Source organism: Lipomyces oligophaga (genome assembly GCF_038497815.1).
Source record: "Lipomyces oligophaga strain CBS 7107 unplaced genomic scaffold V1516scaffold_6, whole genome shotgun sequence".
NCBI classification, from domain to species: domain Eukaryota; kingdom Fungi; phylum Ascomycota; class Lipomycetes; order Lipomycetales; family Lipomycetaceae; genus Lipomyces; species [Lipomyces] oligophaga.
The window spans coordinates 1,104,092-1,118,366 of NW_027117790.1; the positions used below are offsets into that span (position 1 = coordinate 1,104,092).

General features: G+C 43.9%; 8 protein-coding genes across 8 annotated transcripts; 4 read left to right on the plus strand and 4 right to left on the minus strand.

Annotated features, from left to right (window-relative positions):
• Window positions 1-12: 12 nt before the first annotated feature.
• V1516DRAFT_679136 (S-adenosyl-L-methionine-dependent methyltransferase) lies at window positions 13-1,761 on the plus strand. The gene is made up of 2 exons (XM_066922862.1): window positions 13-267; window positions 321-1,761. Exons 1-2 carry the CDS (start codon window positions 127-129, stop codon window positions 1,482-1,484), a joined length of 1,305 nt encoding a protein of 434 aa, XP_066776409.1. The 5' UTR covers window positions 13-126; the 3' UTR covers window positions 1,485-1,761.
• Window positions 1,762-1,826: 65 nt separating this feature from the next.
• Window positions 1,827-2,298, plus strand: V1516DRAFT_665691 (Acylphosphatase-like domain-containing protein; the record flags this gene model as incomplete). Its single annotated transcript, XM_066920695.1, has 5 exons — window positions 1,827-1,859; window positions 1,912-1,944; window positions 1,996-2,044; window positions 2,088-2,159; window positions 2,207-2,298. The coding sequence occupies 5 exons, from the start codon at window positions 1,827-1,829 to the stop codon at window positions 2,296-2,298; spliced, it is 279 nt and encodes a 92-aa protein (XP_066776410.1).
• V1516DRAFT_679141 (alternative oxidase-domain-containing protein) lies at window positions 2,299-3,616 on the minus strand. The gene is made up of 2 exons (XM_066922863.1): window positions 3,045-3,616; window positions 2,299-2,981 (listed from the first exon to the last, which is right to left on the minus strand). Exons 1-2 carry the CDS (start codon window positions 3,570-3,572, stop codon window positions 2,415-2,417), a joined length of 1,095 nt encoding a protein of 364 aa, XP_066776411.1. The 5' UTR covers window positions 3,573-3,616; the 3' UTR covers window positions 2,299-2,414.
• An 834-nt stretch (window positions 3,617-4,450) lies between these two features.
• On the minus strand, window positions 4,451-6,000 carry V1516DRAFT_679145 (CDP-diacylglycerol-glycerol-3-phosphate 3-phosphatidyltransferase). Its single transcript, XM_066922864.1, has 3 exons — window positions 5,319-6,000; window positions 4,962-5,232; window positions 4,451-4,914 (listed from the first exon to the last, which is right to left on the minus strand). Exons 1-3 carry the CDS (start codon window positions 5,899-5,901, stop codon window positions 4,773-4,775), a joined length of 996 nt encoding a protein of 331 aa, XP_066776412.1. The 5' UTR covers window positions 5,902-6,000; the 3' UTR covers window positions 4,451-4,772.
• Window positions 6,001-6,181: 181 nt separating this feature from the next.
• Window positions 6,182-7,824, minus strand: V1516DRAFT_627556 (cation efflux family-domain-containing protein; the record flags this gene model as incomplete). The annotated part of the gene is made up of 6 exons (XM_066919797.1): window positions 6,182-6,221; window positions 6,272-6,538; window positions 6,591-6,963; window positions 7,013-7,050; window positions 7,106-7,443; window positions 7,495-7,824. 6 exons carry the CDS (start codon window positions 7,822-7,824, stop codon window positions 6,182-6,184), a joined length of 1,386 nt encoding a protein of 461 aa, XP_066776413.1.
• Window positions 7,825-8,740: 916 nt separating this feature from the next.
• On the plus strand, window positions 8,741-9,977 carry V1516DRAFT_679152 (RNA polymerase Rpb7). Its single transcript, XM_066922865.1, has 6 exons — window positions 8,741-8,822; window positions 8,914-9,150; window positions 9,211-9,249; window positions 9,310-9,360; window positions 9,409-9,548; window positions 9,603-9,977. Exons 1-6 carry the CDS (start codon window positions 8,811-8,813, stop codon window positions 9,646-9,648), a joined length of 525 nt encoding a protein of 174 aa, XP_066776414.1. The 5' UTR covers window positions 8,741-8,810; the 3' UTR covers window positions 9,649-9,977.
• On the minus strand, window positions 9,895-10,820 carry V1516DRAFT_679159 (mitochondrial 54S ribosomal protein bL21m). The gene has a single exon (XM_066922866.1). It carries the CDS (start codon window positions 10,704-10,706, stop codon window positions 10,077-10,079), a length of 630 nt encoding a protein of 209 aa, XP_066776415.1. The 5' UTR covers window positions 10,707-10,820; the 3' UTR covers window positions 9,895-10,076.
• Window positions 10,821-11,128: 308 nt separating this feature from the next.
• V1516DRAFT_665697 (uncharacterized protein) lies at window positions 11,129-14,213 on the plus strand (the record flags this gene model as incomplete). The annotated part of the gene is made up of 3 exons (XM_066920696.1): window positions 11,129-11,332; window positions 11,396-14,123; window positions 14,188-14,213. 3 exons carry the CDS (start codon window positions 11,129-11,131, stop codon window positions 14,211-14,213), a joined length of 2,958 nt encoding a protein of 985 aa, XP_066776416.1.
• Window positions 14,214-14,275: the final 62 nt, after the last annotated feature.

Consider the following 14,275-nt stretch of genomic DNA (forward strand, 5'->3'; position numbering starts at 1 on the left):
TCTGAGCATTAGAACAAAGCGTTGGATCTGAACCAAAATATATACTCGCTGACGTCACACCACTTTGGCTGATTTTTTTTGCCCAGCAGCTAGCCTAAGATAGAGTCTTATCTGATAACCGACTTGATGAGTTCAGTTATTGCGCTAGAGACGGGCGACGAAAAGAATATTAAAACTTATAAAACTTTACTGGAGCATTTGAAAATATTTGATCGGAAGAGAGGCATTTCGAGGGCGAACGACAAATATTTAATATTTACAACTAAGGTTCGAGAGAAAGTCAACAGGAGAGCTGAACCATGGTGGGCTAATAATGCTAGGAAAATAATGGAAATACTTTACAGGACCTGGAACGGGAATTGGAGCTGCCAGAAACAGCTCGATTGGTGTCTGTAGAATCAACTGTTATAAAGAGTGTTAGTGCCGGAGGTTCAAATCTGAGAGTTGCAGTAGAGCAGACACTGAAAGTATTAAATGGGAGATACCCGTTGTCAGACGATGAGGTACAACAGTTTATTGTCATCACTCCAAATAGATATTACATCTATGGAAATCTGTTGTTGATTTCGGCCGGATCGTTTGCGGAGTCCGAATTAGGCCGGCGAATTTCCCATGAATTTCCTAGTTTCTTCCATGACTTCTACGTCTTGCTTTCGGCACAGGTCGGGGTCACGCACATAGCATTGAATGCACCGATATCCGACTATGATAATCAAATGAGGAAGCCGATGTCTCTGCAGTGCTTATTTGGAAATTTTGGACCTTCCATCACACAGCAAAGTATATCCGCTCCGAGTTCATGCGAGCTCGAGAGCGAATTTTGGGCAACTACCCGTCAGAACGGGATCTATCAAACCTGGGCTCCTCGATATACGATGTTTAGTCGAGGCAATATTAAAGAGAAAGCCCGGGTTCTGGGCTTTAAACGCGTGAAGGACAACATGATTGTCGATCTTTATGCAGGGATCGGCTATTTCACTTTCTCTTATATAGAAGCTGGAGCCCGAACTGTGTTTTGCTGGGAAATTAACCCGTGGAGTGTAGAAGGACTACTTCGAGGGGCCAGAGTTAATAAGTGGAGTGTCCAGCTAGTTCGGCATGAGGAGAAATGGGAAAGTAGGCAGATTCCGAAGATTGTTGTGTTTCTAGAAAATAATAGACATGCAGTCAGCCGATACTTGAACGAGATCCGTGACAAAGTGGATTTTCCGTTGAGTCATATCAATCTCGGACTGCTGCCTGATTCTAAACAAGGTTGGGAAACTGCTGTTGAACTTTCTGCTCAGTCTTCAGAAAGTTCGGTGGTTCTACACGTTCATGCTAATGTCCTGGCATCTGGAATTGATGCATGGACTAGGGAAACGGAAAATCAGTTGACAAGTCTGGCGGGCGGAAAGAAGGTCCGATTTGTGGACATTTCAAAGATTAAGAGTTTTGCACCTGGTGTTTGTCATGTCTGCGGAGATTTCGAATTGCTCATCTAGTTTGTGTTTGATTGGAATAATGTTCAGAATTGTGCTACAATTTGACTTGTGATAAGTGCATAGATGGTCAGAATTTCACAATCAGAAATATTTTCTTACGTAGCAAAGCTAAGTGGTTTGTCTTTTCGGCCATGTATAGAGGTAATATATATTGACCGTGAAGTAAAAGTAGTATGTACTAAGATATATATGTATTTTCGATTTCAAGCCTTAATGTCCCAAGACAAGATAAACGAATTTGAAAGTATTTTGGGAGTAATAGTAACCCTTCTGTTTATAGTTCATAATAAACTAAAACAATACTACGTATTCTACAAGAAGAGAATGGATAAAAAACACGAGATGACACGTATTAAATTCGAAGTAACCGGATATGTAAGTATCCAGAAATTTGAGGCAACGACATTTTACTTACGCCTGATTTTAGGTTCAAGGTGTTGGATTTCGTAGATTTGTTGAGGTTGGTCAGATGAGGTGAAATCTTATATCCAGCTTGATTAATGTGAGCTAGAGAGAAGCTCTCCGCATCGGAAATATTTCCGGATTTGTGTATAACACAAGTAAGAATAATACCTTGCTGAAGGAATTTTACTTACTCGCTAGTTCATGGATCCGTTCAAGGAGAAGCACAAGCCCATCCTATGAAAATCCAAGAACTGATTTCGGCATTACATCGTATGTAAAGAGAACTAGCCCGATACAGTACAGTTAACACTGAATAGATGGAAGTCGTTACAGCAGTGTCGCCAAGGTAGATCATCAACCAATTGAGCTGAAAAATGATGAGGCAGGATTTGCTATTCTACGAAGATGATTCTACTATTATAGAAACCCCGATAAATTATCTACTACCGATACGAAGTAACATAAGAATTAGCTGAGAGGAGAGCAGTTCAAACGATTGTTACAAGTGAAATGTCAAATGCTAATCTAGGCAGCAATATCTTTCTTTTCCCATCCAACAGGCTCATACGAGTCGAGACCTTTCGAAGGCTGAGGTTTTCCGTTGTCAATTTTCATTGCAAATGGGTTACGGTCACTCTTCTGGTCGAGATTGCCAAATGTGTGGTTGACCTCGCGATGTTTTGCTTCATCTGCTCGGATGTATAAGAACAAGTCCGTCATGGTTGAATCATCGCTCATTTTCCAGTATTGCTTCGCGATATCTGGGACTTCTTGTTTGGCCAGATCGGGAATCAAGCCGTTTCGTAAATCGCTCAGACATCGTGTGTAAGTGATGACGGCTTCTTCTTCTAGATAGCCAACAAACCTATGACAAGTCCTTGGTGAGACGAGATATGCGGCAAAGAAGAGATTGAAAAATACGCCTTGACCACCCAAGAGCATCAGACGCATAAATCGACCAGGCTTATAAATTTTCATTGCAGTGAGAAGATGCATGCGCTCGTTGTAAGCCTCTTCAAGCAGAGTTTCGATCCACGCGCGATCACGACGCAGGCATCTGAGCGAATGCAAATGACGAACCATTCCGCCGACCTAAGAAGAAAAGTTAGGAATACTGTTGTAATTATTTTCTTTCTAGCATGAGAACTTGCTTACCATTCCCGGAACACCGGCTATACTTTCTAGAAAGACGATGCGCATCATCCATTGGTCCGCGGTCATGGCGGCCTCTTTTTCATGGCCAGGTTTAGGATGCGTATAACCAGTTGCAAAGTCGAAGCAACTTCGAAGAACTTCAATTGTGGCGAAGGCGACTTTGTCTGACATCGTCGTTGCTGCTCGGTGAGAGACGCCGACGGCTTCCATCTGGTCTTTTGTGTATATCGGATGGGGCCATGCTGCGGAGGTGAAGTAGTCGTGTGAGTCGGACTTCAGAAGCGAGTTTGTCGGCGGTTTGCTTGTGACTGAGTCTAACGCAGGCTCTTCGACTTGTACACTGTGGGCGCCCGCTTCGAGTTCCGGGTGCAGAGGCTGCGGAGCAACGACGTGTTGCTGAATAGACTGAGCGGAGAATGCAGTGAAGGCCCGACAGCTTGTCTGAGGAGTTAGGGACAGAACACGATACGTGGATTGCTTAAGACCCAACGTAGTAAGAGATTTAGAAGCATGTAGTATTGAAGACATAGCGTTTTATGAGTAACAAAAATTGTGTTGTCTGGGTAGACGCGACTACGAGTAAGATACAAGCAGGACAGGGGATTAATATAGACAACGATATCTGGCGGCGTATGTGCTTACGTGGACTTGGTGATGGCCGATGATACAGGAGAGATGCGATTAAACGAAAACATTGGAGCGGAACATAAAGTGAATCATCTACTAGCGGTAACGTTCGTAGATTTCCATGCATTAACTACGCTGGCACAGGCGCGTGTGCCCAGTATATCGGAACAAATCGGACAAGTTTGTCCTGAGGATCAGCGCAACTATAGTCACCGGACCAGGACCACCAAAGCCACTGAGCTTTTATTTTTTTTCCATATTCGTTCTTTTCTCTCAAATTAGAAGGAAATTTGCGCGAAACCGTGGCGAATGAAATCAGTCTTGGTTTAATTTGGTCTTCCACTCGCCCCTTGCCTTTCCCAACTGTTATTGTCCGCTGCCCCGGAATAACTCGGCGCCCCGTCCGAGTCCGATTGACGTCACACCGGTCCCTTGGTCCCGGGGCCCTTGTGACTATTGTATGTGCGGCGCGTGCGGCGATCTGGCCGGGAGAACTCGGCGGGCAGAACCTCTAGCAGTACTGCACAATAATACTGAAGTTATTAGCTTAAGCTTGTAGTTACGGTACCGACCGGAATTATAGTGTTCACGGGAACCGAGAAATAGAAGGATTCTACAGGTAGCGAGCAATAAAACTTGTTTTCAGAAAGAAAAAATGCTCGTTCTGCTTGGGCCCTGGATTCCTGAGAGCGCGATAAATTCGGATGACTTCCGCGGGTGACCATGGCGGGACATACGATTGGCCCGTTCGGATTAACTAATGTCGTAGGCTGGCTAGAGGATGCCAAAGAGCAAGTTAGATTTATTACTCCATTTACGCTATAAACATAATATTATGCGGTTGTCTCCCGCGGCCGCAGCATTTCTCATTCAGAAGAAATCTTTATTTACTTCATTTGAATACCAGCTTAAGAAAACAGATCTTTATAGTACGTTCGGAAATAAGAAATTCCCATACGCTCCAATCCATCGGTCCGTCCCAGCCCAAGAATCAGATTTTGCCCTCCAATAAGCCTACTTGCAGTTAGAGGTCTTTGCTAGTGGTGAGCTAGGCATACAGCCGGATAGCATACCGACTGCCCCTGATGACCACTACCCAGTTCATTCCGACGATCCTTTGCTAGCTCGGTTCTCCTGCTCGAGGCGTCGCTGTTCGACTTCCTCTTCGGTTAGTATTTTGACCGCCGTTTTGGAGAACACGTATGAAAGGCCACTGATGAGTGTTGTTGCGGCAACCGTGTATCTGAATCTGCATTAGTCTAGTATTATTCTGTTCACAAAGAGACTTACTCAAGTCCGGCCATGCCTTGCATGAGTAGCAGCTGCATAGACTCACTCATTTGGGCCAACATGACTGGTTTCAAGACCGTCAGCCCTACTAGCGACATCTGCAGAACCGTATTGTATTTCGAGATTGTCGTCGGGTGAACTTCCGCGGATGGGATGCTAAAATCCCAGTATCTACTGAAAGTTTTTGGCGGAGGAAGAGAAATGTATCGGTAATATATGGCTGCGACACCGAGTAGAATGTCTCTGCCGAGAATAATTGTCGCCAACCAGACTGGATAGTTTCGTTAGATACCTTTATCCGTTTCAATTCCATCGGTTCTTCCCTCCCAATGAATAAACTACAACAAAAACTCGTACCTGGGAGACTTCCGATCCAGGCCAATGTCCCCGTTAGAGTGACCATCAAAAACTTGTCTGCCATTGGGTCAATCACACTGCCGACTATACTTTGAAGATTATACCGTCGCGCGATGAAGCCATCTAACCAGTCCGTAACACAGGCATACGAGAACACCATCACGGCCAAGGACTCCTGTCCAGTAACGATCAGGTACCCAATGAACGGAGTAGCTACGAGCCGTGACATCGTCAGCAGATTCGGAACGGTATATACGTTTTCATGAAATACAGGCTTCATTTTCCTCGGAATTTTTTCATAAGCTCGTTTCATCGCATCTTGCGTTCGTACTTTGGTATCTTTATACAACTTCTTCCTTGAGTCTCGCGACAATGCGTCTCGAAACTTTTCTTGCAACTTTTCTTCCGGTTTGCCATCCTTCGTCTGTCCTGTTGATTGCATTCGACAGATCAAACCACCGGCGGAAAAAAATATACACCCGAATTTCATCTCGCGTCGTGGGATTTGTCGTTTCCAAACATTCAAAAATCGCCCTTCTGAGATCCTTGCCCGCACGGCGGTGCAACGAAATGTTATGCTCATTGGCTCCGCTATCTGGTCATAAAATTCGTCTTTATTAATCTAGTTCCTCGCGGTCTAAAACTACTTAGACCAACTCAGAAATATTGCCAATTGTTTTACTGCTAAATATTTGTGAATTCTAATGTTTATCGGCTGCTCCTCACTATTCTGATCTAGAGAATATCGGATCACGTGACCACGGTCGCTTGCTTAAACTAATCTTCTATATTCAAGTATCGTACATCTAATTATATTGCCTCACAAAATAGCTCTGTGAGCCTCTAAATATCGTTAGCGAGTACTAACGAGGTAAATGTCCTGCAAAATTGTCGGCTCGATAACTGAGAATTTGTTAGTCGGAAAATATTACCGAATCAAAATTAGAACTTACTCTATATGCACAAATGCACGTTCAACAAACGGCAAGGTCTCCAAAGCATACTGAAGAGACTCTCCAATATCATGACTGTCCCGAACTGTCATTTTGTCATTCACAGAAATGTCTACCTCGACCGTTAGACGGTCTCCAGCGTAATAAGTGTTGAGCGAATTGATCTGCAGTATACTATCTGCAAATCGAGCACAAAGATATAAAATCACTTGTCGATCTTCTTCCTCCGCAGATGCTCCCGTCAGATGTGATATATGAGACAACGCACTGCATATTGATAAGTATTTCCTTCTGTTTTACTTAAATGTCGTTTACTTACGTTGCGGACCATGTGACAATTACATATAACGACAGCCCAATCGCACCAACCGCATCAAACCAAGGTGCATGACCAAAATGAGCTATGACTGGGAATAACAATGACAGTGAATTGAAAACAACATCCGTCATGGCATCCTGAGCTAATGCTTGCACTGAACTTGACTTCACTGATTTGCACCAAATATACGCAATCAGCTTTGACACGATTGTTAGAACCATTATCACGATGGAATAAATGCCAAGCGAAACGTCATCTGATGGACCAAACAGACGATAGACTGCTTCAATAAAAACTTGGATAAATGAGACAATCATGATTATCGAAAATACCAAAACTCCGATTGGCTCAAGACGCGCCCGGCCAACAGGAACTGCTGTTATTAGATCCGAATAAGATTACTGCCTTCAAACAACACTTACATGCCCGTCGTAGTCGAGAACTCCGCGACTGGATTATACTACATAGATTCGTTAATCTGAATCCCAGTCAAAGTATAACTAGAAATTACCCACATCGTACTAATCCAAATTATCGCAGTCGATAAAAAATCAAGAGCAGAGTCAACGAGAGATGCAGCAAGCGATAGTGAGTTTGATAATACAGCCACTGCTGCCTTGCCGGCCAACAGAAATATATTCAAAGCAAAATTGACATAAATGGCAACTCTCACTCCGGCTTCAAAATCTCCAGAGTCTTGACCAAGCAATGGCATGCTTTCTTCGTCAATATTACCAGGGACCTCAAGTCTATGTCGGGATGAACTATCGTCGCCATAATTCTGAAGCATACTCTCAGGGATCTTCGAATCCAGCAGTGAATCTATTTCCAAATAGCGATCAATAAGTTCATTCTAATGGAGGATTAGTTCCAAATCTTGCAGCTGCAAATAACCTGTACATACCTGTCTTCTATAATACGGACGTAACTTTCGATTCTCAACTTTACTTATGTCAACCATAGAAGCAGCCCAATCCGCTAGGGCTTTACTGTTTCCAATCAATTTCTGCGACCTGCGCTCTACGAGGTTGGTCAGTCGAGTTATAGAATCGAGTCGTTGCATTCTCGATGGAGGAGCCATTGCAAACGAAATCAAGTCTGGTGAAATTGCTGTGTTACCGCCTTCTTCCAAGATAAAATCAAACATGGATGGCCGTCGTTGCATGGCTGGCGAGGACGATAGCGAGACATAGCTAGATTGCTCGTTACTACCGGAAACAGGCAGAGAGAGCATTCGCACATTATCCGGGCGAGATAAAGCCATTGTAAACCATATACTTGATTCTATGATGAAACTAGCATAGAACTAGAATGAAAACGATAGATAGCACAGCGAATTGACGTCAAATCCGGAGAAAACTGACGGAAAAGCAAGTTAAACAGTCCAGATTCAGGCACTATAGGCCAAGCTTGGGACCAATCAAAGACGTTTGAGGGTCTAGTGGAAGTTTCGGATCTGATAAGAACACGGCCAGAGCTCTTCAAGCAAGGCGAAAACAGCAGCGAAGGATGGTCAGACTAAGTGAGCTCGGATGAGTGAGAAGGAGGTAAATCTTAGGTGCGCGATTAGGCTAGAAAAGAAAGTGCATAAGCAAATGGGCGCACTATGAAATACACTGCAAACTTGCAGACAAGATTATGTTGTCAGTAGAGAAAGACACGAATAGAGAGTCAGAACTGCATGCAGACTTGGCTTTCCAAAGTATAAATGACTTGTTGAATGGTTTCTTAAACAGATAGATGTAAAATTGCTAAACAATCTCAATCAGATATCGCGATTTCTGCTGATTCTTTAAACTATTGGATCAAAAATAGTTCAACTAAGCCCAGGAAACTTAGATCGAGTCAGGATTAAGTATTGCGTGTAATCTACACACAGCGATCAACCACCTGATCTCCGTGACCACAATTCAGTTAAACCTCTTATATACTCAGCAATAACTCTGCATTCCAATCATCAAATGCGAATCTTCCTGCCAATCGTTAACAATTCAGCCGGACTTAACCTGTCTTCGTTTGAGAAGAAACCCCTACAGCTGTATGTGTCCCCTGCTGCGGGATATGGAGACGGAGACACTAAACTCTTGTCCACTTATGCCACCGTCCCCGAATCTAACGTTATGTGTACATCGCCGCAGCTCAAGATCAGAAATTCAGTTCATCGAACAAAACATTGCTTTGTTTTGGACCACCAATTGGTTCGAGGACGTTGGTGGCAAGATGTTTTTCATTGTAAGTTCAGGACGAAGTTGATTTGCGAACCGCGGACAGCGGTTGTATTTGATACAAGACTGACCGGAGGTGCATTTGTTTGTCCATACAGAAAGACTTGTCTTTGAGTATTACTCTACATCCCTCATATTTTGGCCCGTCCATGTACCAGTACTTGAGGTCAAAACTACTGCAGGACGTCGAAGGAACTTGTTCAGGTGAATATGGATATATAATCTACGTGATGGATGGAATGCGTATAGAGGTCGATAAAGGGCGTGTAGTTCCTGGCAGCGGAGGCGCAGAATTCGACGTCAAATATCGGGCCATTGTTTGGAAACCATTTAAGGTAAAAACAGGCAGTTTTGGGCAAATTGAATTATTCGTTACATGTCTAACTTGATTAAAGGGTGAAGTGGTAGATGCCGTGGTCACGAGTGTGAATAATGTATGACAGAATGCAGGCTAACAACTGGAAGAATTTTTTGTTAACCAAGCTCATTTTTAGGTCGGTTTCTTTGCTGATGTCGGCCCATTAAGCGTATTTGTTTCTACAAAGGTATTTGAACCTCAGAGCAACTTTATTTGGTAAGCTAATGATCTATAGTTAATACCCGAAGGAATGCGATATGATCCACGTATGAATCCTCCCGCTTTTGTGTCGGAAGATCAGAAAATAGAGAAGGGAAGCCACGTTCGTTTAAAAATTGTTGGAACTCGTGTTGATGTTGGTGAAATGTTTGCAATGTAAGTTTGTTTTGCTTTTGTTTGAGTATTTGGAGTTTTAATAATATTGTTTAGTGGCACTATCAAGGAGGACTATCTTGGTGTCCCTGAGCGCTCATGACCGCTCCTGATCGTACGATTCCTCATCTTTCATAAGAAAATTATTCATAAGTATTCAATTATTCATATCTATTTTATTTCTGCACTATCTGCTTCTTGCTGCTTCGGTATTTAGTACGCATGTTCTTGGTATTTGCTGCTCCGGTTTTTTGTTTTAGTGTACTTTGCAGGTTTTACTTGTTGTATTATTATTTGAATGTTTTGACATCTACTCGAGATGGCATTTTCACTTTAGTTACTTTGGAGATTAATTGTATATATACAGGAGTTTGTATTAAAATTTGCTCTATTTACATGTATTATACCAGCTTTAATAAAAAAATTTTTGGTCAAAGATCGGGTGAACCAAAGCGTACCTGTGCAATTAAGGATGACTGTAACATGATTCTGAACATCAAGAAAACGTTAAGAAAAAATTGATCCAAGTATTTAAGCCGAGTTGTATCCTACTTCGGAAACAACTAATACAGTGTATGGATGCTTGCTAGTGATATGCTTAACTCTGCGATTTCGTCGCTTCGTCTTTATTTTTACAGACATCGGCTGCTTAGTGTGTTCGACAACCCGTGCTTTCACCACGACTTGATCCTGCTCGAGATACGGTGTTCCTTTCAAAGTGAAGTCTCGCGATCCAAGCGACTCAACTTGAGTTAAACGGATAATGTCACCCACTTTGACATCTTTTAGGCGATAAGGCAAAGAGACAATATCTCCAACAGTAACGAGAAACCGATTTGTATGCATTTTGAAAGTTGCATATGTTGGCGTGGTCATAGAGTGATGAATGAAACTGCTCGGCTTGAATGCAGTAGCCAAGAGCTCATTACTCGGTTCGGTCACCGTAGAGTTTATGACACTAAATGCCTTTGATAATGTGGAATCAAGTGAAACCGACGGATTAACGATAGACGACTCAGTAGGCTTGTTCTGAACTACTGGTAATGAATAAGCTCGGGCGATATTTAAGCAGAAATTCTGTAGTATCTTGGACCGAATGGAAAGCATATTAGAAGGACTACTCAAGGGTCCAGAAAGCTTAAATAATCGTGTCCTCGACATACTTATTTAATTTCCTCACTAGCTCCAGAATTTCAACAGCTTCCAAGTATGAATTATCCAGTATTTGCCATGTTAAAATAAGTCGAGAAAAAGACAGTGAAATCCGCTCGACATCGTAGGACTAGAAAGCGTCTGGTACCATGACATTTATAAGGGTTCTGTAGGTCTCTAGATCGCCCATGAACAGCCAAAATTCCCTGGGAAACACAGCAAAAAGTGAGCGATTCTCGCTTTATGTGAAGAACGCTTTCTGAGCAGTTTTGAATATTCGTTGCTATTTTGGACTTTTGTCGTGCGATTTATCGTCTGATTGGAAGAGTTGATAGGATTTGACAGGCATTTGATACTTTTAGGGAACCCTTCTCTAGCTTGTCTTGACGTTGTTTACTTGCTGATTCCGCGGCGCACAGCAGACGATATCCATGCCTTCTTTGTTTGTCGCGCTCTGCGTGGCAATATATCCATACACGGCCCAATCGGCTCAGGAACTCTCACTAGCCGAAGGAGATGTTCTCTATATTCTCGATAAAAACACTGAGGATGACTGGTGGAAAGCGAAGAAGCGGATGGTGGGATCGGAAGAGGATGAGCCTGTCGGGCTGGTTCCAAACAACTATGTTGAGCCGGTATGTTTGTTCGGGTGTTTTGTGATTAACCTGTTCTGAATTTGGACTAATCGTCTATTATAGATGAAAGTATCAGGGAAGGCTCGCGCAATGTACGATTATGATCGACAGACTGACGAGGAAGTTTCGATCAAGGAGCATGAAATTCTCGACGTGTATGACACTTCGGATCCGGACTGGGTCTTGATTGGAGTTCGCGACGAGTTTGGGTTTGCGCCGTTTAATTATCTCGAATTTTTGGCTGACGGCGACACGGGAGTCCAATATGTTCCTCCCCCGCCTCCTGCTGATGAGCAGCCAGCTTATCAGCAATCAGTTGTTTCGCCGACTGTTTCGTACGCCCAGAGTCCGGTACAGGAAGTCGAGGAGGACATTCCTCCTCCTCAGCCTTCTCGACCTCAACTTGAACATTCCTCTTCGTCATACAACACAAACAAGGAATTACCACCCATTAGACAATCTCCGACCCGGAGTGAACGGTATAACAGATATCGTGAGCCAGAGCCCGAGTATTATGATGATGAGGAGGAGGATGAAGCTCCTCGACTTCCACATCGACCAAGAGCGGTTTCTACCCAGTCAACGGACTCGAAACGCGGTCCAAATTCTCCCTCCAAAGGCTCTGACTTTGTTGCTTGGAATGTTCAAGAGGTTGATGGAAAGAAAAAGTATAAGGCTACACTTGGAGTTGGCAATGGGTCCATTTTGTTTTCACCTGAGAGAGCTACTTCTTCCCCTCAGCAATGGTCGATTTCAAATCTATTGAACTATAGTCAAGAAAAGAAGCATGTTTTTTTGGAGTTTGAGCATCCTTCTATGTCATTGGACCTTCATGCTGGCGGTAAGGACACCGCAGCAGAGATCATCTCCACAATTGGTGGGCTAGTCGGCGCTCAACGTGCCAGTGGATTGCGAGAAGTGATTGCAGCTTCTGTGCCTAATGGACAACAATATGGAAAGGCTCTATATGATTTTGATGCTCAGGGCGACGATGAAGTTACTATCCGAGAAGGAGATGACGTGTTTATCCTTGATGACCAAAAAAGTGATGAGTGGTGGATGATTCGCCGCGCTCTGTCAGGTGAGGAAGGTGTTGTTCCAAGTAGCTATATCGAAGTCATAAAGAAGCCTAGCCGTTCTATGTCCAACTATGAAGATGAATCACCCGTGAAATCTGGTCGGTCAAAGTCATCGCGAAAGGCGCGGGAGCGTCACAGCACTCGGGATTCTGGATCTCCACCACCTTCATCTTCAACTTCGTCAAAGCAAAAACCTGATCCATCCAAGATTCGGACGTGGACTGACCGAACAGGATCTTTCAAGGTTGAAGCCGCTTTGGTCGGCTGCTCGGATGGAAAGATCCAGTTACATAAACTCAACGGAGTTAAGATTGCAGTTTCTGCGGGTAAAATGTCGGTCGAGGATTTAGAATATGTAGAGCAAGTGACTGGAATTTCACTAGATAATGCAAAGCCAGCAGGACATCAGAAAGCGGACAAGGCGCCTACGATGGGTATTGTATCTACATCTTCGTCTTCAGGTGCTAGAGAAATTCCTGTGCCAGCAAACGGGAAGTTTGATTGGTATGAATTTTTTCTTAATTGCGGTGTTGACTATCACAACTGTCAACGATATGCAATCAATTTTGATAGAGATCAGATGGACGAGTCTGTATTGCCAGATATTACGTCATCTGTGATGCGGATGCTAGGATTGAAAGAGGGTGATATTATCCGAGTGTCGAAGGTCATTGATGAGAAATACAAAAAAGGTAAATCTGAAAATGCTGAGAATGCAGATTCAGATAGTTTATATGCGGGCTCAAGGAATGGTTCTCGCAAATCTCGGCCTGCGCCTGCAGTTACCTCGACGACAACGGTCGATGCAAAATTGCTTAATGGCAGTGACGAATCGCGTCCGTCTAAGTCGATACTTGACTCCGCGCCGTCGTCACCAGCAAAGCCTACAGCGTCGCCCGCTCCACAGTTGACGGGTACGTTAAAGGATATTATGACTCCTTTGGTTCCTTCCCCAGCACCCCAAGCTGAGCCAGTTACCCCTGTGGTGACTACTTCGGTAATCTCAGCTCCACTTACATCTGCTGCTACAGGGTATCCAGCCCAGGCTCAGACACAATATGTTGCTCTACAGCCCAAGGTGATTTTCCAACAACCGCAACCGCAACCGACGGGAGTAATAATGGCCTCGCCAGCGCAAGCAGGTACACCGCAGCCGATGGCGATGAATGCGGTATACATACAGGCGGCCCAACCACAATCGCAACCACAGCAGCAGATGTTCATGGGAGTTCATCGTCCTGCTCCGCCGCCGCCACAATCGCAGTTCCATTCTGCGATTCCACCACCACCACAAACGCGAGTGATTGGAAATGACGGGATTTTGTCTGGATTTGTGACTCAACCGACAGGCTATATTGCGATCCAACCAGGATTCACAGGGATGCCGCAGCAGCAACAAATACCAGGATATTTGACTGCACAACCTACACGGCCGTTTGTTCCACAGTCGCAGTTTGGAATCGCTCAAGTGCAGACGGGTTTTGGAGGAGCTTTGCAGCCACAGCCGACATATAATCCTGCAACCTCAATATCAGCATTACAGGTGCAGCCAACTGGATTTGGATTTGGCAATGGCCCAGGTATGAGCGGAGAGGTCATGAAACCGCTCGTGCCGACGAAGACGGGTCCACCACCAAAAGTTAGTTTTGGGCTGAAGGCGCCTTTAGTGCCAGAGCCGACGGGCAAGCGACAAGCCAATTTGGCAGCTGCAAGTAAGTATAATTTTTAGTGATCGAACTGATGTATTTCATGATAGACTAACGTTTTTTTGTTAAGCACCGGAAAATCCATTTGGATTCTAAAGAAATGTTTAATGTGAGACTTCTGGATTTTGAGTTGAATTGGAATTGCATTTAGAAGACTT